Source organism: Zalophus californianus, chromosome 3, assembly GCF_009762305.2.
Source record: "Zalophus californianus isolate mZalCal1 chromosome 3, mZalCal1.pri.v2, whole genome shotgun sequence".
In the NCBI taxonomy this organism is placed as follows: domain Eukaryota; kingdom Metazoa; phylum Chordata; class Mammalia; order Carnivora; family Otariidae; genus Zalophus; species Zalophus californianus.
In genome coordinates, this window is record NC_045597.1 from 58,834,584 (window position 1) to 58,857,146 (window position 22,563).

The 22,563-nt window shown below is 36.1% G+C and overlaps 1 protein-coding gene across 6 annotated transcripts in view; it reads left to right on the forward strand.

The window, feature by feature from the left end:
- FNDC3A (fibronectin type III domain containing 3A) overlaps positions 1 to 22,563 on the forward strand; it is a 155,186-nt gene that overhangs the window by 103,967 nt on the left and 28,656 nt on the right. For 5 of the 6 annotated variants that reach the window (XM_027590846.2, XM_027590847.2, XM_027590849.2 and 2 more), the window contains 9 exons: positions 473 to 742; positions 2,281 to 2,339; positions 6,086 to 6,243; positions 11,545 to 11,604; positions 12,944 to 13,082; positions 16,680 to 16,733; positions 19,857 to 19,981; positions 20,341 to 20,515; positions 22,068 to 22,154. In XM_027590846.2, the coding sequence (XP_027446647.1) occupies positions 473 to 742; positions 2,281 to 2,339; positions 6,086 to 6,243; positions 11,545 to 11,604; positions 12,944 to 13,082; positions 16,680 to 16,733; positions 19,857 to 19,981; positions 20,341 to 20,515; positions 22,068 to 22,154 (1,127 nt within the window). The remainder of the gene's footprint in view (positions 1 to 472; positions 743 to 2,280; positions 2,340 to 6,085; positions 6,244 to 11,544; positions 11,605 to 12,943; positions 13,083 to 16,679; positions 16,734 to 19,856; positions 19,982 to 20,340; positions 20,516 to 22,067; positions 22,155 to 22,563) is intronic. The other variant, XM_027590852.2, reaches the window with a different exon arrangement.

Below are 22,563 nucleotides of genomic sequence, written 5' to 3' on the forward strand. Positions count from 1 at the left end.
TTTTGTGGGGGGGTTTTGTTGTTTTTTTTTTTTGAGTCATAAGGGAATTTAGGCAGGTGGTGGTTTTCTGTTTACCTACTTTATATGTTTGAAGTTGAAAGAGATGCTAAAAGTGATGATTACAAAAGAATAAAAGAAAAAGAACTGTACACAGTTCAATTCAGTTCTTACCCCACCTCTGATTTTCATAACATACCACCAAGCTGCTTCTGTGGAGGTTAATAGTTAATTGAAAAAAGATGAAGAAAAGAAATGTCTCTGTAAATTTATTTGATATATTTAATTATAATCAAAAAGCTTGGTTCTGTCAGTAAATGCAGAAACAAATAGCTTTGTTGTGCAGAATTATTCTTTGAAATATTTTATAATAGTTTTTATATAATGTAATGATAGATTTATTTCCTGTTCCTTTCTCATATCATAAATATATTTGGAGTAAATGCTGTTTTAAAATGTTTTTGTTTCTTCCTAGATGCTCACTCTACACATGGAAGGTCCAACTTTAGAGATGAAAGATCTAGTAAAACATATGAACGTTTGCAGAAAAAATTAAAGGATCGCCAAGGAACACAGAAAGATAAAATGAGCAGTCCACCGTCATCGCCCCAGAAATGCCCTTCTCCCATAAATGAACATAATGGGCTTATAAAAGGGCAAAATGCTAGTGGTGTAAATGTAGGATCAGCAAAGAATAAGTCAGGGAAAGGGAAAGGTGGTGCACAAATTGATACAGAAATGGAAGGTAACTAAAACCCTCAACTATTCTTGTTAGTACTTTTCATTGTTACTTAATCAACTATAAGTATATTCTTTCAGTTATTTCACCATACCCAGATAAACTGTTTTTAATAACACTTTCTAAATGCGAGAAGTTTTAGAACCTAAATTGTTACTAGGGTACTTCTTTTTACAATTTGGGAAAGCTCAGTTAGTACTTTCACCTAAATTGCCAATTTTATTAGCTAAGAGAAATTTCTCTTTGAAGGGAAACCCTGGTAAAGTTCATCCAGATTCATTTTCCTCTCTTTTTGGGCCCTTTGACAAGGCTGTGCTGGTTTTTATCGAAAGTCTTTATTTCTACCAACTTCTTTATATAAGAGTGCCTGAAAGCAGCTCATTATGTCATTCACCAATCTATATACTCTATAGGAATGATGTTCTTCATTACTTTCTTCAGAAGTTCTTTTCTCTTAAAATCCCCTTATTTCCCTTGGACCTTTCTCCTAACCTGTGACTTGCACCATATGAACTCTGAGCACTGCTTCCTTTTCTTTATAATTTCCATTCCCCACCAATACATTTTAATGTTTTATTTTTTTTTAAAGATTTTATTTATTTATTTGAGAGAGAAAGAATGAGAGACAGAGAGCACGAGAAGGAAGAGGGTCAGAGGGAGAAGTATACTCCCTGCTGAGCAGGGAGCCCGATGTGGGACTCGATCCAGGGACTCCAGGATCATGACCTGAGCTGAAGGCAGTCGCTTAACCAACTGAGCCACCCAGGCGCCCCATTTTAATGTTTTAACAGCCTCATGGTTTGTACATTAACATTTATGTTAACAAAAATGTTCACCCATATTTTTGAGACCTGATCAATCTTTTTCAGTACTGATGTTTCATAAGAATTAAGCTAAAGTTACAAATATATCAGTTCGGATATAAGTTATGGTCAAGTCAATTACATTTTTATTTTGGAAACCACAGTTAAGGCCTGCCAAGACACATATACTCGGGTGCCTGGGTGGCTCAGTCAGTTGAGCATCCGACTCTTGGTTTTGGCTCATGTCGTGACTTAGGGGTTGTGGGATCAAGTCCCATGTCTGGCTCCACACTCAGCGAGGAGTCTGCTTGAGATTCCCTCTGCCCCTTCTCCCCTACCCTGTGCGTGCACTCTGTCTCCCTTTCTCAAATAAATAAGTAAATCTTAAAAAAAAAAAAAGACTCAGTTAACTTATTAACCGTTAAGAGGTATGAGATTGGGAAATGAGAATTCCAGAGAGTGTTTTTTACAGCTATGAATAAAAATATACTTTCTATAAGAAAAACTTAGTGACTGGTTCAGATATATGTAGTGGCATTATAATTAGGGATCACAGTTGAAACGGAAATAGAAACTGAAGCAGAAGAATCCTGAAGAGCTACAAACTGCTGAATATGAACTAAAGTAAAAACTAGGAAATAAAAATCTCAGATTACCAACATAGTTTCAGAAGATATATTGTGGAGAGAGAGGGATGATTATATTTAAGTTCATTTTTAAAAATTTTTTTTTTTTTTGAAGAAAAAGACGAAGAAACTAAAGCTTTTGAAGCACTTCTTTCCAACATTGTCAAACCAGTGGTAAGTATTGCGTGTGTTTTCTTGACTTTTTTTTTTTTTAAAGATTTTTTTATTTGTTTGACAGATAGAGACAGAGCGAGAGAGGGAACACAGCAGGGGGAGTGGAAGAGGGAGAAGTTGACTCCCCACTGAGCAGGGAGCCTGATGCGGGGCTCCATCCCAGGGCCCTGGGATTATGACCTCAGCCAAAGGCAGATGCTTAACAATTGAGCCACCCAAGCGCCCCTTTCTTGATATTTATATTAAGTATTATTCATTAGGATTTTGATATATTTTAATTCAGGACGTGCTTAAAAGTTAACTATTATTAGGGGCACCGGGCTGGCTCAGTCAGAAGAGCACGTGACTCTTGATCTTGTGGTCGTGAATTCAAGCCCCACACTGGGTGTAGAGATTACTTAAATTAAAACAAAACTATAAGAATGTGATATCAGTAATGGATCAGTGTAGATCTAACATAAAAAAGATTTGTTAATCAGTGAAGCAAAATATTCAATCAAGAATTCATTTTTTAAACTAGGATTTAATATATACTAAATGACATTGAAAATCATTGGAAGAGACAAACATGTAATAAATAATGTGTGTATGACTGATTTTCAGTTTTTTAAAAATCCATCTATATGATTTCCATAAAAAATACATTCAGTTAACTCCAGATGCAGCAAGAGTTAAACTATAGAAGAGGTTTATATTCCCCAACCCTTTATAAGTATCCATGTAATAGAAGAAATAAGATCAGCAAAAGGTGTGGCAGCAAATCTGGCTACATAAAATTTTCTGCTTATTTTTTAAATAGCCTAAATAAAGGCTATCATCTTAATAGGAAAAATATATGCATCAGACTTGACAAAAGATTAATTTTAAGTGCTCATACAAATTGAACTTTTTAAACCCATTAAGACCCCAAAGTATTTTTTACTAGCAGTCAGAATTAAACTTCTCTGAAACTATGAGGTCCCATTTCTTAATAAAAAGCTACACAAACAAAAACGCTTTTTGCAGCACTGATATTAATAAAAATAAAACAAAAGAATTCATAAATTAGGATATTTTTACTGGACAGAATATTTTAACCACTTAAAAATATGATTTTGAACACCAAAAACATGCAAAGATGCTTTTGTAGGGAAAAGCGCTAGTGATCAAACTATTTAGACACTGTGATTACAGTCTTATAAAGGAAAGACTTTAGAAAAAGGAAAAAAACTAGAAGGAAAAACCGAAATGTCACAGTTGTTCAGATTAGTCATTTCTCTTTTCTCTGCTGATTACAATCTTATAAAGGAAAGACTTTAGAAAAAGGAAAAAAACTAGAAGGAAAGACCGAAATGTCACAGTTATTCAGATTAGTCATTTCTCTTTCTCTGCTTTAAGAGCTATAACTTCACTCCATTTTAAAAGTAAGCTAATTGGGCGCCTGGGTGGCTCAGTTGGTTAAGTGACTGCCTTCAGCTCAGGTCATGATCCTGGAGTCCCAGGATCAAGTCCTACATCGGGCTCCCTGCTCAGCAGGGACTCTGCTTCTTCCTCTGACCCTTCCCTCTCTCGTGCTCTCTCACTCTCTCTCTCATTCTTTCTCTCTCAAATAAATAAATAAAATCTTAGAAAAATAAAATAAATAAAAATAAAGGTAAACTAATAGATGTGCCAGTGATTAAGATTGAATTTTTATTTTATTATATGTGAACTCTTTTATGGTGAAACATGTAAGTAATACATGAATATAGTGAGTAGAAATAAATTCCTTTTACCCACTCCTGTGATTTGGTCATACCTAACAGTTTAGGTTTCCAGTTTCACTTCATTTGTATGAGTTCGTCCATCAGACTATATTTTTTCTATTGTCTTTTTATGAAAAAGGGATCATACGTACCCTATTGTTCTGTGGCAGGGTTTTTTTCACTGTGCTGTGCCTTAGCAATCTATGTCATTACTTTATTCTTTCAAGAGCTTCATAGTTATTCATTCAGTCAGTCAAAGTATTGCCATCATGACAACCAATCAAAATATTTATTGATATCCTATTATATACCAGTAAATAGAAAGCAAATATACAAACAAAATCAGGTGTGATAGTATAAAGAGCTTTTACAGAAATAGGGTAATGTGATGCATTCCTGAAGAGAGGGGAATTACATTAAATAGAGCAATTAGGAAAACCTTCTCTGAGCCTTGAAGAGTTAGAAAAGTTGGAAGGAATGAGACAGGGAAACCAGGAATAATCCTGGCAAGTTCGCCAGATAGAAAGAACCATCCTCGGGGCGCCTGGGTGGCTCAGTCGTTAAGCATCTGCCTTTGGCTCAGGTCATGATCTCAGGGTCCTGGGATCGGGCCCTGCATCAGGCTCCCTGCTCCACAGGAAGCCTGCTTCTCCCTCTCCCGCTCCCCCTGCTTGTGTTCCCTCTCTCGCTGTATCTCTCTCTGTCAAATAAATAAATAAAATCTTAAAAAAAAAAAAAAGTATTCTACCATTGTTAATTTCTTAGTCTTGACAAAAATACATTATTATGTAAGATGTTAACAATAGAGGAAGCTGGGCAACAGATATACAAGCATTCTGTATGCTTATTATCTTCCCAACTTTTCTGTAAATTTATTCCAAAATAAAAGCCTTTTAAAAATACTATATTTGGTTAGTTATGGTAAATAAATCATCTCACTCAGCCGCTCACTTTTGTAGGTGAGACCTGAGACCCTAAAGGTTTGAGAGTTCAGTATCACCAAACAAATTAGTGGCAGGTATTTTGCCTTCCTACTTAAGGTCATCTCTACCACCTATACTTTTCATGATGTAGTCAGTACCCACAAAGCCTGATAAAATAAGCTTTCAAAAAGTAGATGCCAGTTAATGCTTTTGGCTGACCTACCTTCAGAGTATTGTTTACTTACTTATTCTCACAGTTTAACAGTTAGGATAATCTCATAAAATCAAGATACTCGAAAAGTTGTACATATATGTATGTTAACAGTATGTTTGTTTAAAAAAAGAAAAAAACTTGCACAGTTACAGGTTAATAGCCAGATGGACACTGATTAAAACAATCATTTTTAAGCCCACTGTAAATGAAACATAGTACTAAGACTTTTTTAAGGTAGTATGACAGTAAGTAAAATATATTTCTGTGATTTAACAGAAGCAGAATATATACAGTAATAGCCTTCTAAATTTATCCAGGCTTTGAGAACTTTGAAAAGGGGAAAATGTCATGCTTGTGTGGAGATCACTTATTCTGCCTAATTCAAGATAGATATTACTAGCTTTTTAATCATCCAGTCTGTTGGATGAAAAGTGGTATCTTGTTTTAATTTACATTTTTTTAATTATGAATGCATTTATACATCATTTCTTGCATTATCCATTTATATTTATATTTCTTTGGTCAGTCCATGACCTTTGCTCATCTTTATCTTTTTCTTATTGTAAGACACTTTGTAAATTGAGGCAATGAACCTTTTCAATACGGTACAAGTGGACTTTTTTCCATTCTTTTTTGACTGTACGTGGTGTTTGCACTAATAGTTTTGAATGGCCCCTAATGGTCTTTAGATTTTTTATTGAACCCATCTGCCCTTTTAAAACAGACTATATCTTGTCTACAAATGGACAGGTTTCTATTTGTAAGCCATTTTTTGTAAGTAGATACAGATATATTTTATTTAATCTTGAAACCTCATTAGATTTTCACTGTTCATTATACACATTACAGTTGTTTCAAAGAGTTTTAAATATTATGTTTTTGCAGGCCTCAGACATCCAGGCAAGGACAGTAGTACTTACCTGGTCACCTCCTTCCAGCTTCATTAATGGCGAAACAAATGAGACTACTGTACCAGAGCTCTATAGTTATGAAATTCTGGTCTCAAGTACTGGAAAAGATGGGAAATACAAAAGTGTTTATGTGTAAGTATTTGTTAGGTTTTACTCCTCCCATTATGTAAGTCAGTGGTTTATCATAAAGAGTTTAATACTAATTTTGTTCTGTTTTTCCCTCTCATTGCTTTTATTTTGAATCTGTAAATTGACAAGTGATATTGATTTCAATCTGTGTAGTCCAGATGCCAGCTGGTACATGTCTGTCTACACTCCCTTGGAATAATTGCTTTCATTGGCTACATTCAGCTTTATTATTTTTCAGTAGGCTCCCTGGCAGATGTTTCACTATTCACATATTCCTGAGACATAAATTGTCGTATATAGAAGCCCAGAACAGAAATAGAGAACTGTTAGATTGTATACTCAAGAAATGCAATGCTCCTCTAAGGAGTTGGATTTAATTCTTAATATGTCAGTTGTATTGAATTTGTAAAATGTAATTGTTATTGTATTTGTAAAATGCAGTTGTAAATATTGTAAAATGAATTTAGTACCATTGTTCCTCATTTGTATGTTGGTATGTTAATAATCATATTTTGAAAACCTATCATAATTCTCTTTCCTTGGTTCAAAAGTGTTGTTATAGACCAAAAGCCTAAGGCTTTTGAAAGAGTCAGTGGCTAAAAGTGTGACATTTATGACTGACAGTTGTAAAATAATTTTTTATCCTTACTCAGGTAGAAGTTGCTTATCTAATGAAAAGTAAAGAGTAAAGTCGATTATTAATAATTTAAACACTGGGAAGATTGTAAAGGAAGTGGTTAGTCATTGGAATGATCATAATTAACGTAGAATACTGGACACATCAGCCTTCTTGGTATCTTTTCAAAGAATAGCTAATAATAAGGAAGAAAGGAAAGTGAAAGTGCTCCAGTATTTATTATCTAGTTACGTAAGGTTAGAAAAATATCCTGTCTCCTTCTCTCTATTGAGATTTCCTTGTATTTATTCTGTTCATATTTCTTAAAAGAGACAAAGCTACCTACCAGGTAAATAGGTGATAAAGGACCATCAACATAAGGTTTCTTTTTGTGGTAATGGCTGTTTCTAGTTAGATATGGCTGCTTGCTAAGAGGAAGCATTTGTCTCCATTTGCAGCCTGATCAGAGAGCGCAAGAGGGACATTAGTCACCTTCTTTACACCAATTAAGGTCTGTCTCTGAGGTTGCTACTGCAACTGCCCAATTCATTAAAGTGTACTTTCCTCAGTGGGACGTGTTTTCTTTCTTATATTTAGTGGTTTTGATTTGAGAAGTGGCGGTGGCGGGGGGCGTCCATAAAGTGGAGAGGAGAGAAACTTGGCTGAAGGAAAAGGAACAGAGAATAGTATTTTTTAAAAAAAGAAGTAGAAAATGGGCTGGGTTTTTTAGCCACATATATAAGTAATTGTTGTATCAAATGATTATTTTAAGAAAATGTGTGCTATTATATTTGAAAATGTGAAAATGTAATAGTGCCCATGAATGAAATACTTTACTTCAAATTATTCACTTTTTTTATGATCTACTCATTGAACTCTTAATATTTTAATATTTTAAATAAGATTCCATTTTATATTCTAACAAAATGCAGAAGTGGCACACTCCTTGCAAAAATTTGGTGGTTTTGCTTTCAGTAATACACAGGTTATTTATCATTTAATTGTGCAAGATGAATTTTTAAATAATTGAAACTGGCCTATATTGCAAGAACCTCTTAGGTCCTCTTTGGATCACCTTTGCTGCATCCCAAAGGTTTTGGACTGTCATGTTTTCATTTTCATTTCATTTCATTGAAGTTTTTTAATATCTTCTTTAATTTTCTAGTTAACCCATTCATTCTTTCATTGGATGTTCTTTAACCTCCATGTATTTGTGATCTTTCCAAATTTTTTCTTGCGGTTGACTTCAAGTTTAATAGCATTGTGGTCTGAAAATATGCATGGTATGATCCCAGTCTTTTTGTACCAGTTGAGGCCTGATTTGTGACCCAGTATGTGATGTTTTCTGAAGAATGTTCCATGTGCACTTCAATGTGTATTCTGCTGCTTTAGGATGAAATGCTCTGAATGTGTCTGTTAAGTCCATCTGGTCCAGTATGTCATTCAAAGCCCTTGTTTCCTTGTTGATCTTCTGCTTAGATGATCTGTCCCTTTGTAAGTGGGGTGTTAAAGTCCCCTCCTATTGTATTATCAATGAGTTTCTTTAAGTTTGTTATTGATTTATATATTTGGGTGTTCCCAAGTTGGGGGCAGAAATATTTACAATGTTAGATCTTCTTGATGAATAGACCCTTTAATTATGATACAATGCCCTTCTTCATCTCTTGTTACAGTCTTTGGTTCAAAATCTAGTTTGTCTGATATAAATATGGCTACTCCAGCTTTTTTTTTTTTTTGGTGTCCATTAGCATGATAGATGGTTCTCCATCCCCTCACTTTCAATCTGCAGCTGTCTTAGGTCTAAAACGAGTGTCTTGTAGGCAGCATATAGATGGATCTTACTTTTTTATCCATTCTGGTACCCTATGTCTTTTGATTGGAGCATTTAGTCCATTTACATTCAGAGTGATTATTGATAGGAATTTAGGTGCCATTGGTAAAGTTGGTGTTTCTGGTGATGTTCTCTGTTCCTTTGTAGACTTTGTTGTTTTTGGTCTTTTATTCCCCATTCAAGGAGTCCTCTTTAATATCTCTTGCAGGGTTGGTTTAATGGTCACGAACTCCTTTTGTTTTTGTTTGTCTGGGAAATTCTTTATCTCTCCTTCTATTGTGAATGACAGCCTTGCTGGATAAAGTATTCTTGGCTGCATTTTTTCCCATTCAGCGTGTTGAATATATCCTGCCATTCTCTTCTGGCCTGCTAAATTTCTGTGGACAGGTCACTGCAAACCTGATCTGCTGTGACCCTGTCTGTCTTCCCTTGTAGGTTAAGGACTTTTTTTCCCTTGCTGCTTTTAGGATTCTTTCCTTGTCTGTGTTTTTTGTGAATTTGACTATGATATGCCTTAGTAATGGCCGGCTTTTGTTGAATTTAATGGGAGTTCTCTGTGCTTCTTGGATTTCAATGTCTTTTTCCTTCCCCCAGATTAAGGAAGTTTTCAGCTATAATTTGCTCAAATAAAACCTTCTGCCCCTTTTTCTTCTTCTTCTGGGACTCCTGTGATCAAATGTTACTATGTTTTAAGGAGCCACTGAGTAACCTAACTCTACATTTGTGATCCTATACCTTTCTTTCCCTCTTCAGCTTCATTATTTTCCATAATTTTATCTTCTATGTCTGTATCCTCTGCTTCGTCCATCCTTGTTATCATTGCATCCAGTCGGTTTTGCCTCTTGGTTATAGCATTTTTTATTTTGGCCTGACAAGTTTTAGTTCTTTTATATCTGCACTAAGGGATTCTCTAGTATCTTCTATGCCTTCTCAAGCCCAGCTAGTATCCTTATAATTGTTGTTTTAAATTCTTGTTGTTGTTTTAAATTCCTATTCAGGCATCTTATTTATATCTGTATTGATTAAGTCACTGGCTGTTACTTCATCCTGTTCTTTCTTTTGGGGTGAATTCCTCTGTCTTGTCATTTTGTCTAGGTCACTGTTTTTGGGGGGTGATTTAGTTATACTGCTCCTGAGAGTAATGGCTATATTAAGAAGAGGTTTAAAAAAGAAAAAAAAAAAAGAGGTCCTATACTGTCTTGGGCCTGGTGATTCAAGAGGTGTTTCAGAGTGTGTACTCTGCTGTTTTGTTTTGGCTGCTCCTTCCCTCAGGTCAGTCCTCTGCAGAGTTTCTCCTTGCCTGCAGTGGGGGTGGTATTTGGACCTTGTCCACTATATGGCAGGTTTTAACTAGATATGTCTTGGTCTGCTTGTTAAAAGAAACTAGGTCCAAGAGAAAGGAAGGAAGGAAGGAAAAAGAGAAAAGAAAGAAAGAAATGAGATCCTAGATCCTACTTCCCCTAGAGCTGAAGCTTTGCAGCACTCTGTGATCAGGAGCCTTGGTGCATGTGAGGGGTTTGTGCTGGTCTTCTGGAGGGATGCACCTGCAGGGTACCGGCGGGGCGGGCAGGTGGGAGGGGTTGGTGTAAGCAGCTCCAGCCTCCATTATGGGGGCAGGGAGGTGCTGTGTTGCTCAGTGCTGATGGGTGCAGGGGAAATGGTGTTGCCCTACTCTCCTCCCCGGACTGGGGAGTTCGTGCCCGCCAATCTTCAGGAAGCCCTCTCAGAAGAGCAAGCAATCACCCCTCTTGTGTCCCCAGCTTCTGTCGGGTCTCTGCCAGGTGGCACAGTACTCCCGTGTTTTATCTCAGACATGAGGCTGGGTTTCAAAACTCCCAATTTTATGTACTCTTGCTGATCCTCTGGGGGAGAGTCGCCACACTGTGGTCAGTGCCAGTTTGTCCCAGAAACGCAGTTGCACAACTGCACAGTGGTTCAGAGTTTATGGTAAAGTGCAGCAACAAGCAGCACCAAGGTTTGCTGCCCTCAGCCAGTGTCTGTATTCCCATGCTAGTGAACAGGGATGCACATTGGTGCTGCCAGTTCTTTTGTCCCCGAGAGCGGCCATCCACCATTCCCAAATGTACTCCAAAAAGGGGAACTATTTTTCCCTATGTGACCCAGAGGATCCTCAGACAACACTGCCCGCTCCCGGGTCTCTGCACTCCTTCCCCACCAGAGCACCGCTAAGCCTGCCAGGCACAACCCCAACAATGGCACGGACTTGTAAAACTTAAGACTTTGAGCTCTACTGCTTATAAAAATTTGCCATAGTCAGCCCCTCTCTTTTTCCCAGTCACTGGTTTTGGGGAAGATTTTTTCTTATGTAGTCCCCTGCCTGCTGCTTCACTTTTTCTTTCTCTCTCTCTCACTCCTCTCTCCATGATCAGGTCTTCTGCCCCTCCACAGCACCCACATCTGTTCTCTCCCCAAATCAACTCTCCCCAGCTCCTACCTTCCACAAGGTGGCCGTTTTTCTACCTGTAGACGTGCAGCTTTGTTCTCTCAGTCCTCAGATTGATTTCTTGGGTGTTTAGAATGATTTGATATTTATCTAGCTGTATTGGAGGGACGAGGCAAGCTTAGGGCCCCCTACTCTTCCACCATCTTAATTCCTCTCTGCACCCACTGTGTGGACACCTTTCTGTTTTAAAGTGGTATGCAGGTACATAACGTAAGTTTGGCACATAACCTTATTACACAAATTCCATATTGGTGGAATCTGAATATGGTTACAATTGGTAAAGTAAAAAGCAGTATAATTTCATAAACCGCCATAAACTGAAGTGTACATAATGTAAATCCTCTGGAAATGCTTGTTTATCAGACCATGAAATGTTCCTTTTTTTTACCCCAGAGGAGAAGAAACAAGTGTCACTTTAAATGATCTCAAACCAGCTACAGATTACCATGCAAGGTAAGGAGTTCCTACATGTTGCCTTAATATGATCGAGTAGAGCATAGGTGGGTTTTTTTTAATAATTTCATTAAAAGCCTGGAATATAATTTAAGTATTAATTTTGGATTAAAAACATGAATTTGTGGACTTTGGTTTTCCTTTTGGTACAATTACCAACACATTCCCCCCAAAAAACAAAAACATTTAACTGAAATGTTATGTTGAAGGGTCAGTTATCCTGTTTGTAGGACCTTGGGATTGGAATGAATATACAGATAATAAGTATAATATGTCTGCATATCTAATTTAGCATATGGAAAACTCCCCACTTTTGAAATTTTCCCAGAACAGAAGCATTAATAATAGTTAGTTTGTACTTAACGTATTTTTGCTACATCATGTTCTAGAAAGAGTTTGGGATATTAAATTAAAAATTTCGCACTTAGGGGTGCCTGGTTGGCTCAGTCAGTGGAGCATGCAACTCTTGATCTTGGGGTTATGAGTTTAAGCCCCACATTGGGTGAAGAGATTACTTAAAAATAAAATCTTAAAAAAAAATTTACAACATTTAACTGAGAGGTAACTTAGATACTGTTTTATTCTGCATAGTTCTGTTGTAATTTACCAACATTTTACATACTAAAGCCTCCCCAGCTGGGACTCATTAATCTATATTTGGTTAGTCACCTCCATTTGTGGTTGGGATTATTCCTGTTAAACTATTAAATTAAGTCTTCAGTTATACTTTCTGTGGATGAAGCCGAAGTATTGTCCAACTTTTAGCACTTTTCAAACTGTGGACTGCAACCATTATTAAATCATGAAATTTTGTGAGTTATATTCAGCATTTTTTAAATTAAATAATCAAATGGTATAGAAGGTATCTTTATATTACCCTTAGGGATATTGTTTCAGGACACCTTTCTTTTGTGTGTGTGTGTGTGTGTGTGTGTGTGTGTGTGTGTGAGCAAGTACATATCACACAGACGGTTGTCACAACTTAAGATGTATTTCTTACTTTGTGTTACAGTCAAGAAAAAAAAAAGGATGAAAGCCACTGGTCTAGCCTATATTTCTTTTTTTAAGAGCCATCCTTTACTTTGATGCGCATATTTTTTTTCTTTTAAAGACTTTATTTTTAAGTAATTTCTACACGCAACGTGGGGCTTGAAATCCCAACCTAGAGATCAAGAGTCACATATTCTACCAACTGAGTTAGCCAGGTGCCCACCCTTGTTTTCTTGATAGAACATTTGGAGGGCACCTTACTGATTTGCCAAGTACTTAAAGGCTGATGGCTGTTGGAGGTAGGATACAACGATTCTCCTGGTTAAAACTATTTCTTTTATCACTATAGAGTCCAGGCAGAATACAATTCCATGAAGGGCACTCCTTCAGAAGCTGAAAGCTTTACCACCTTAAGCTGTGAACCTGACATACCTAATCCACCCAGGATAGCCAATCGGACCAAAAATTCACTCACTTTGCAATGGAAGGTAAGAATATTCTTTAGAGTATTTTCCAACTGGACATTTACTCCTCCCCCCACTAGTATTAAATTTCAGTTGTTTTTGTTTGGAGACAAAAAAGAACTTTAAGCTAATTTGTTCTTCTTTACATGTATTAAATCTTGAAATAATACTCTTAGTGGTTTCTCTTACTATATGTAAATATAGCAGAGAAGACTGATATATAATTCGCAGTCCTTATTATACTGGACATGGGATAACAGAGTCTCAGCAGTGCTTCTCAAGTTCATTACAATGCCTTTATATCCTGAATTTTATCATAAAATGAGGTTCATAATAACTAGACTCATAGTTTTAGAAATATAAATATGATATCTTAAAGCAATATTCCATTAAATACTCTCTCTTTTAATAGAATAATATGTATGCTAATATGTAAATGTTTGTGCCCAGCTGCACAAGAAGATACAATAAAATGGACAGACACCACAGATAGAACTGATAATTCAGATAGCACAGACAGCATTGTCATTGGAGACATGAATTACTGAAATGATACATGAATCTTGGTAAATTTCTGAACAAATTAAGTACAGTCTTTCTCAAATTGCAGAGTAGTTACATTTTGGAAAAATCCAGTAACTTAAAACTATAGAAAAAATACATTGTAAAATGGAATTAGGTGCTAGGCTCTGATAATTATAAACAGATATTTCACCTACATGAATGTCCAGAAGGACATTCAAAAGTCCTAGAGAAAGAGAAAAATTCTTCTTTGTATTGATTGTCCCACACTGTGCAAAATTGTTAGCATCCTTGATCCCCACCCATAAAAGTCAGCTTTTCCTCCCCCTGCCATTATTGTGATGGTCGGAAACACCCCCAACAAAATTTTTAAACAGCCCCTAGAAGGGAGTACTACCCCTCCTAGCAACCGTTAATTTGTAGTAAGAAAATAACTACTAGTCTTGATATAATTATCTACTCTTACCCCAAGAGCAAAACTCAGGGCCTAGCTTTCTTTCTGAAAGCTTGTTTGGGGCTTATTACTCCCAAGTTCTTCTGAGGATATTAGATGCTTTATGCAGTTAAAAAGTACTGTTAGCACATGTAAATCAGACAAGTATGTACATACATATATTTTTGTATGTGATAAGTATGACTAATTTTATTTCATGTCGCTTAGAGTAGCATTTTATTGGTAGGGCAGTTAAGGTAGCAGCCTGGTGCCCTTCCTGTAGTTTGGGATTTCAACAGGGTACTACTCTTTACTCTGAAGATAAAATAACATTGAATTTTGAAATTTGTCTTTAACAATATCCCAAGTCTGTAAGATACAAACAGTGCCCTTAGGCCCTAGGTCTCTTAGTTGCCTACACAGGTTGTCCAGGCTTATGCTCTTCTAGAAATGGTCCTGTATATGCATAGTAATAGCATGGTTGGGGAAAGAGATAATCATTTTTACTGTTACTGGGGATAGTATTATATATCTCAGAGTTGTTGGGAGGATTATCAGATAATATCTGTATAGCCCATAGCACAATGCCTGGAACATAATAGCATGATAACTATTGTTGCTATTTAATGTTAAAATTGAAGAAAACTGGCTTAATGTAGTTTATGACTTAAATATCAGATCCTTTGACCCTACTGCCTCATATAATCTGAAAGTATTACTTCGGGGTTAACATGGCATCAGAATCATGGCATGGGTGGCATATGGGGTAGCACTTGAGAGAAGTATTCTATCAACTGACATTGTTTAGAGTTGCCAGTGCATGGTGATGATAAAAAGCTAACTGAAGTTGGTCTTTTACCCTCTTATAATTACTAGTATCCACCAGACCTCCTGTTGCTCAGCTTGTGGAATACTGCTGGGTAGGAACACTGGTTTTGTGTCAGAGCAAATTCTGCTCTGCTCTACTCTTAATGACTGAGTGATGTGGGGCAACTTATTTGGGTTCCTTAAAGCCTCCATTTCCTCTTTTGTATAGTTTGGATAATAGTACTACAAAGAGTTGATTTGAGGATTAAATGAGATAAGGTAAAAAACACTTTACACATAATAGTTTCCCCTCTAACTTGGAGAAATGGTCACAGGTTGTTGAAGGTGTCACCATAGCCATGCTTCTTCCAGGGAGTTGAGGAGAATCCATTTCCTAGACTTGAAAAGCCTCACAAAATAAAGTAGAAAAAATTAAGCAAAACAAATGTGCTACCTTAGCATCTAGACTAGAGCAATCTGGAGGCATAAATTATGGGGAAATACATTTTTATACCACATACTTCTTGCTGAGATTTGAAATCTTCTCTACCTTGGGATTCTCTTCCTTTGCTGTTTAAGAGTTGAATTTCCCAAGGTTTCTTTTTCTGCCCCATCCATACTGTCATCACTTTTAACTGCCACGCCTGTAACTTACATAGCAAATTCTGGTCATGTTCACCAGTTAAAAATTACAATTTTTTAAAATTTTAAAGCACATCTGTGTTATTGTTCAACAAATAATTTGGACCTCCATGGTATAAAAGATTCTTTATTAAAAATTTGACTATTCTTGATTGCTCTTAACATGCTTGGCAATAGGGGCGCCTGGGTGGCTCAGTCGGTTAAGTGTCTGCTTCGGCTCAGGTTATGATCCTGGAGTCCGGGAATTGAGTCCCCGCATCAGGCTCCCTGCTGAGTCTGCTTCTCCCTCTCCTCTGCCCCTCCCCCACTCATGCTCACTCACTCACTCTCTTTCACTCCCTCTCTCAAATAAATAAATAAATCTTAAAAAAAAAAAAACCATGGTTAGCAATATTATATAAAAACCAGATAGAGTCCAGAGAATTATAGGAATTCTCTGGAGAATAATTTTAAAAGTTAAGATTATTTAATTTTGATAAAAGGAGTCTTAGAGTCAGTTGTCTTCAAATGGATGAAGCTATTATAAGGAGAGTAGAGATCCATTGTTCTGCATCTAAAGTGAGGACTAAAGAGGAAACAAGTTGAAATGGTAGAAAATTCAAGTAGAAATAAGGCTGAAATTCTTGACTTCTGGAGTGATTAAATACTAGAATAAAATGCTAAGGGAGACTGAAATTTTCACCACTGAAGATTAACAGATTGTTGAATGAGCCATCTTAGGTAATGGGCACATTGTGTCTAGAAGCAAAGATCCAGACAGTGTGAGTGTGACCTCTTGAAGTTCTTCTAATAAGCACCCTGGTTCTTTCATTCTCTAGTGTATCACACAGTATTACTTTTAGATTATAAGGTGAATTTTAATGAAAATGACAGGATCGATCCTAGGAACTTAAAGCTAATAAAACCTTCAGACAAAAGGCAAAGTGATTTTTTTTAATGGATTATAAAAGTTAAGATCATTCTTGCTACAAGAGATTGTTCAGTGTTCAGAAAAACTTGAACAAACTCTTGCTTTGTTTTCTTTCCTTGCGTTTAAAAGGATTGTGGGGTTATGTAATACATGTATATCTGTATTCTCTGTGCAGTTTTTCCAGAGTTAAGCCACAGAGAACATCTACAACACAATTGATTCCTCAGATTCGATCCTCACAGTATCTCTTACAAAAGTACTAATTTGTACTCTTTTTTTTTTTTTTTTGGGGGGGTATTTCTTTTAGGCACCTAGTGACAATGGTTCTAAAATCCAAAGCTTTATTTTAGAATGGGATGAGGTAAGTAAATTGAATCTTTTAAATTAGGGGAAAATTATGTGTGTGTATATATCCTCAAGCAGAAATAATTTGTTTTAATAGTATTTTCCTCTTTAAAAACATTATGAATGATTTGGTGGTGCATGAGCGAATTAATGGTGTTCTTAGAAAACATTATAGACTGGACCTCCCTATGTTTTGTTTTTTGTTTTTGACTTAAACCCCTCAAAGCTTTCACTTGGGTAATTAACCTTGATGAAGGAATTTTTTTTTCCACATCAGCCTTAAAAGCAAGTGTAATTTTTTACTATGGCTACTTTAACAAATTGCCACAAACCTAATGGTTTAAAACAATACACACGCTCCTATAATTCCGGAAGCCAGAAATCCAATATGGCTCTCACTGGGCCAAAATCAGGGTGTCATTATAGCCATGCTTCTTTCAGGGACTTTAGAGGAGAATCCATTCTCCTGACTTTTCCAGCTTCTGGAGGCTCTCGTCATTACTAGGTCATTACCGTGAATCCATGGCTGCATCAGATAGCCTTTTCTACCCCTGCTGCCATTATCATGTGGCCTTTTTCCCCTTGTCTTCATGTCTTTTTCCCTCTAAAAAGGACACTTGTAATTCCATTTAAGGTCCACTTAGATAATCCAGGATAATCTCTCCATCTAAAGAGCTTTAACTTAATAACATCTGTACAGTCCCTGAATAGAGTAACATTCATAGGTTCCAGGGTTTAGGACTTGGATATCTTTGGGGGCCATTATTCAGCCTACCACAGCAAGCATACTGAGCTTTATTATTTAGTATTTTGTTTTCTGTCATTTATTATGTTCTCTCTTGCTGTACTGCTTATACCACAGCTAAGAGGAATGGCCAGAGGGAGTAGAAGAAATTCCATTGATAATTTGGGAATTCAGCAGTATATACGCATACCTTGGAGATATTGCAAGTTCGGTTCCAGCCAACCACAATAAAGCAAATATCTCAAAGCAAGTCATAGGAATTTTTTGGTTTCCCAGTGCATATAAAAGTTATATATCACACTGTATTTGTAGTCTATTAAAGGTACAATAGCATTGTCTTTTAAAAAAAAACAATGTACATACCATAATTTAAAAATACTTTATTGCTAAAAAATGCTAACCATCATCTGAGCTTTCAGTGAGTCATAATCTTTTTGCTGGTGGAGGGTCTTACCTTGATGGTGATGGCTGCAGGCTGATCAGGGTAGTGCTTGCTGAAGGTTGGGGTGACTTTGTCAATTTCTTAAAAAAAAAATAAGACAGTGATGAAGTTTGCTGCATCAGTTGACTCTTCCTTTCATGAACCCTTTCTCTGTAACATGAGACGCTGTTTGATAGCATTTTACCAACACTAAAACTTCTTTCACAACTGGAGTCAGTCCCCTCAAACCCTGCTGCTGCTTTATCAATTAAGTTTATGTAAAATTCTAAATCCTTTGTTGTCGTTTCAACAGTCTTCATACCATCTTCACCAGGAGTAGATTCTATATCAAGAAACCACTTTCTTTGCTTATCCATAAGAAGCAACTCTTCCTTCATCCACTTAAGTTTTATCGTGAGATTGCAGCAATTCAGTCACATCTTCAGGCTCCACTTCTAATTCTAATTCTCTTGCTGTTTCCACCACATCTGCTATTATTCCCTCTACTGAAGTCTTGGAACCCTCAAAGTCATCCATGAGTGTTGGAATCAACTTCTGCCAAACTCCTGTTAATGTCGATATTTTGGCCTCTTCCATGAATCCGTAACAAATATAATAATAATGAAAAAGTTTGAAATATTACAAGAACTACCAAAACGTGACACAGAGTCACAAAGTGAGCAAATGCTGTCACCAGTAGACCTGCTTGATGCAGGGTTGCCACAAACCAGACTTCAAAAAACACTATCTTTGAAGCACAGTAAATTGAAGTGCAATAAAACAAAGTATGCCTATATTAAAAGAGTAATGAGGCACAAACAGGTTTTATGCCAGAAGTTTTAAGAGAATTTAGAACTAGGAAATCTGTCATAGTAATTCAGACGAAAAAACATGTTGATAAATTATGAAAAAATATTTGATAAAATTTAGCACTTAGTTAAAACTCATATTAGGGATAGGAAGATAATTCCTTATCTGATAGTTATTTTTTTATTAAGTGAAGTACCATTACTAAACAATAAAAGCATTTCTAATCAAAGCAGAAACAAGTCAAAGTTGTCAGTTATTCCCACCTTTATTTAACATTAATGCAGTATGATTTGGAACTAAAACAAGAGGTACAGCCAAATAGTGGCTGAGCTGGGGGGCAAAATTATCATTATTTAGAGATGATACAACTTTCTATTTAGACAACTCAGTAGAATCAAACTGTGAACACCATTAAAACAGGAAAGTGTAGTAAAGCAGCCAGATACAGACTGAAGGTTTTCTTTGAAGCAGAAGTCACCCTAAAACCATAATTTACCTCTATGACCACAATAAAGAAAAGTGGATGGAGAATAAGAAACTTGTCCATTTTATGTAGCATCCTAAATTTCTAAAGCTCTTTAGTTGTCCTGAGCTGCAGACTTTTCTCTCTCCCTTTCTTTTGCCTGTAATTGGGTTTTTCTCTCTGCTTATTTTCCTTCACTGTTAAACCTAGGCAGTTGTGGTTCCAAAATCTTTATTTTATAAGTAAGCAGCTGTTAAGGTGGAGGTTTGGGGATTAGTTAGGGACCTTTTCTTAAAACTGTGTAGAACTTTTCATAGACTGAGAAACACTACCAGTTGTGTATATCAAAGATCACCCTATTTCCACTACTACCACTCCCCACATAGAGATTGTGGGGTCCATACCTGGAAAGAGTTTATTTTACTAAAGCCAGAGATTTACCATCAGTTAAAACAGGGTACTTAGTTCAAGAAGGTGTACAAAAATACCTACTTTGTAAATTCTGCATTTAATGAACAGTAAATATCATTTAAAAGATGTGTGTTAGCTCTACTTTCTCTTGAGATCCATGATTCATGTAACAAAGATGACTTTTAATGTACACTAGCTAATATGTTATTATTCATCAAGCAGGAATTAATGTGGATTTATCTTTTTACAATAATGTACATGATACATAATAATCAGCCATTTTTTTTAGGGAAAAGGAAATGGAGAATTTTGTCAGTGTTATATGGGCTTACAGAAGCAATTTAAAATTACTAAACTGTCACCAGCAATGGGTTGTAAATTTAGACTGTCAGCCAAAAATGAGTATGGCACAAGGTAAGAACATTTGAATGTAAATATTATTTAGTCAACTTCACGTATATAAATTATTCAGAGTCCAAATTATCCACTAAAAATTCTGCTTTAGTTTATGTTGGTATAGTAAAGATGTGTTACTAGTCCAGTAAAAGCTATAAGAGATGTTAGTTACATAAACTGCAGTTTTAAAAGAATACTAATTCACTTTTAGGTTTCTGATCTGGTTATCATAAAAATATTAATTCCAATATATTATTTGGATTATAATTAGTTATCAAAAATTATCACTTTCAAAAAATGTCATTTATCAAATTGAGTTCTTTAGCTATAAAAACAACTCTTTTTCATTCGTTCTTAAAAACCATTTGTTTCAACAGTGGTTTTAGTGAAGAAGTCTTATATTACACTTCAGGCTGTGCCCCTTCTATGCCAGCAAGTCCTGTATTAACTAAGGCTGGTGTTACTTGGTTATCCTTACAATGGAGTAAGCCCTCAGGAACACCATCAGATGAAGGAATTTCTTACATTTTAGAGATGGAGGAAGAAACTTCAGTAAGTATGAATATGTATTTTAAGTAGAGTGTTTAAAACCTATTTCAGGTAACATCAATCCTTATAAGTAAATAGTGTCACAATAGTTAAATCCTTCCCCAGATCCTTTGAGTCCTTGGTTGGTTATCATTTAGGAGGAATTGGGAGTGAGGAAGAACTCAGTCTTTTGTTTTCTTGATGTGTAGGAGGGGGTTTTGTTTTTTATGTGTGTTTGTATACATTTGTGCCTAGAAATAGCATAGACTGCATTTTAAATATATATGTTTTAGGGAAAATAGAGGGGAAGATCACCACAGCCTTTTAGCCTAAGCAGCTCAAAAAAATAAGGAAATAATATGCCCATCTTTTCCAGCTTTGTTCATACACTGCTTTTCCAAGCACCACAGAAGGTATGAAGAGCTGCACGTGACACTATATAGTGCTGCCAGAATCAGGTGTTCAGTAGCTTGTCTCCTGTGAGCTAGAACAGATCTAACATGAGTTAGAGTGTCTTCTGTTAGTTCTATATAGTTTCATAGTTTTTCAGAGGTACTTTAAAGCCATTTGAGTCAAAATTAGTAATGGTCTACTCCCAGCTATATATCCAGGAGAATTGAAAACACATGTTCATACAGAAATTTATACATGAATGTTCATAGCATTATTCATAATAGCCCAAAAGTGGAAACAACCCAAATGTCCATTAATTGATGAATGGATAAACAAAGTGTGATATATCCATACAGTGGAACATCATTGAGCCATATAAAGGAATGGAGTACTGACACATGTCACGACATGAATGGACCTTGAAAACATGCGAAGTAAAAGAACCCAGTCACAAAAGACCACATACTGTGTAATTCCATTTCTTATGGATATAGGCAAATCCATAGAGACAGAAAGTATATTAGTGGATGAGAAAAGAGGGGAAGTGACTGCTAACCAAAAAATAAAGTACAGGCTTCATTGTAGAATTAGGAATTCAATGATGGTTGCACAACCTTGTGAATACACTATAAATGACTGAATTTCATACTTTAAAATGGGAATTTTACAGTACGTGAATTATATATCAACTTTTAAAAATAACATTGGGAAAGTAGTGAGGCATTGTCCCTGGAGCTATAAATAGCAATCCAGTATCTAAGTGACATCCCTACCTGCCAGTACAGCCAACCATTTATTTATTTACTTAAGCACAGGGCAAGTTAAATATGTTAAACGGTTATAGTTCTGTTTAGCTCTTGCAACATCTGTCTAAGAAATTCTGTTAGAGATATGCTTACTGATGGTGAAGTTACCATTGACTGACTTTACCATCAACACAAATATCTTCTCTTGGTTACTGTCTTTATGGAGAATGAATTCTCCATCCCCCTACAAACATTCATTAGCATTTCTGGGTCTGTCCATTCAAGATAGAAGTATCAAGGTGAGGATTACACTTAACGGAGCATTAATCACCTTGTACACAGTAGAAGATGAAAAAGACCTGGGTCTTTTTACATGTTTGTTATTCCCCATATTTCTGCTGTTAGACATTTAAGAAAGGCTTATTTTCCCTTTCCAGGGATATGGTTTTAAGCCTAAATATGATGGAGAAGATCTTGCTTACACAGTAAAGAATCTCAGACGTAGTACAAAGTATAAATTTAAGGTAAGCTTTGAAAGCCCTTAAGAGATTTATTTGTTGTTCTTGTTGTTGTTCCGGTTGTTTTAAAGCTAGGTACAAACCTTACTCCTTGGTTTTAAATCTAAAATAGTTTTGGCCTTGGGGCGCCTGGGTGGCTCAGTCGGCTGGGCCTCCAAATCTTGATTTCGGCTCAGGTCATGATAACAGGGTTGTGAGACTGAGCCCTGCATCATGCTCCTCGCACTGGGTGTGGAGCCTGCTTAGGATTCTCTCTCTCCCTCTGCCTCTCTCCACTCATGGTCAGTTGCTCACTGTCTCGCTCACTCTCAAAAATACATAAAAATTTTAAAAATTAAAATAGTTTTGGCCTTTCAATGAGCATTACTATGCTTTACTTTTTTTTTAATCAGCTTACATATTTTTTCTTTAAATT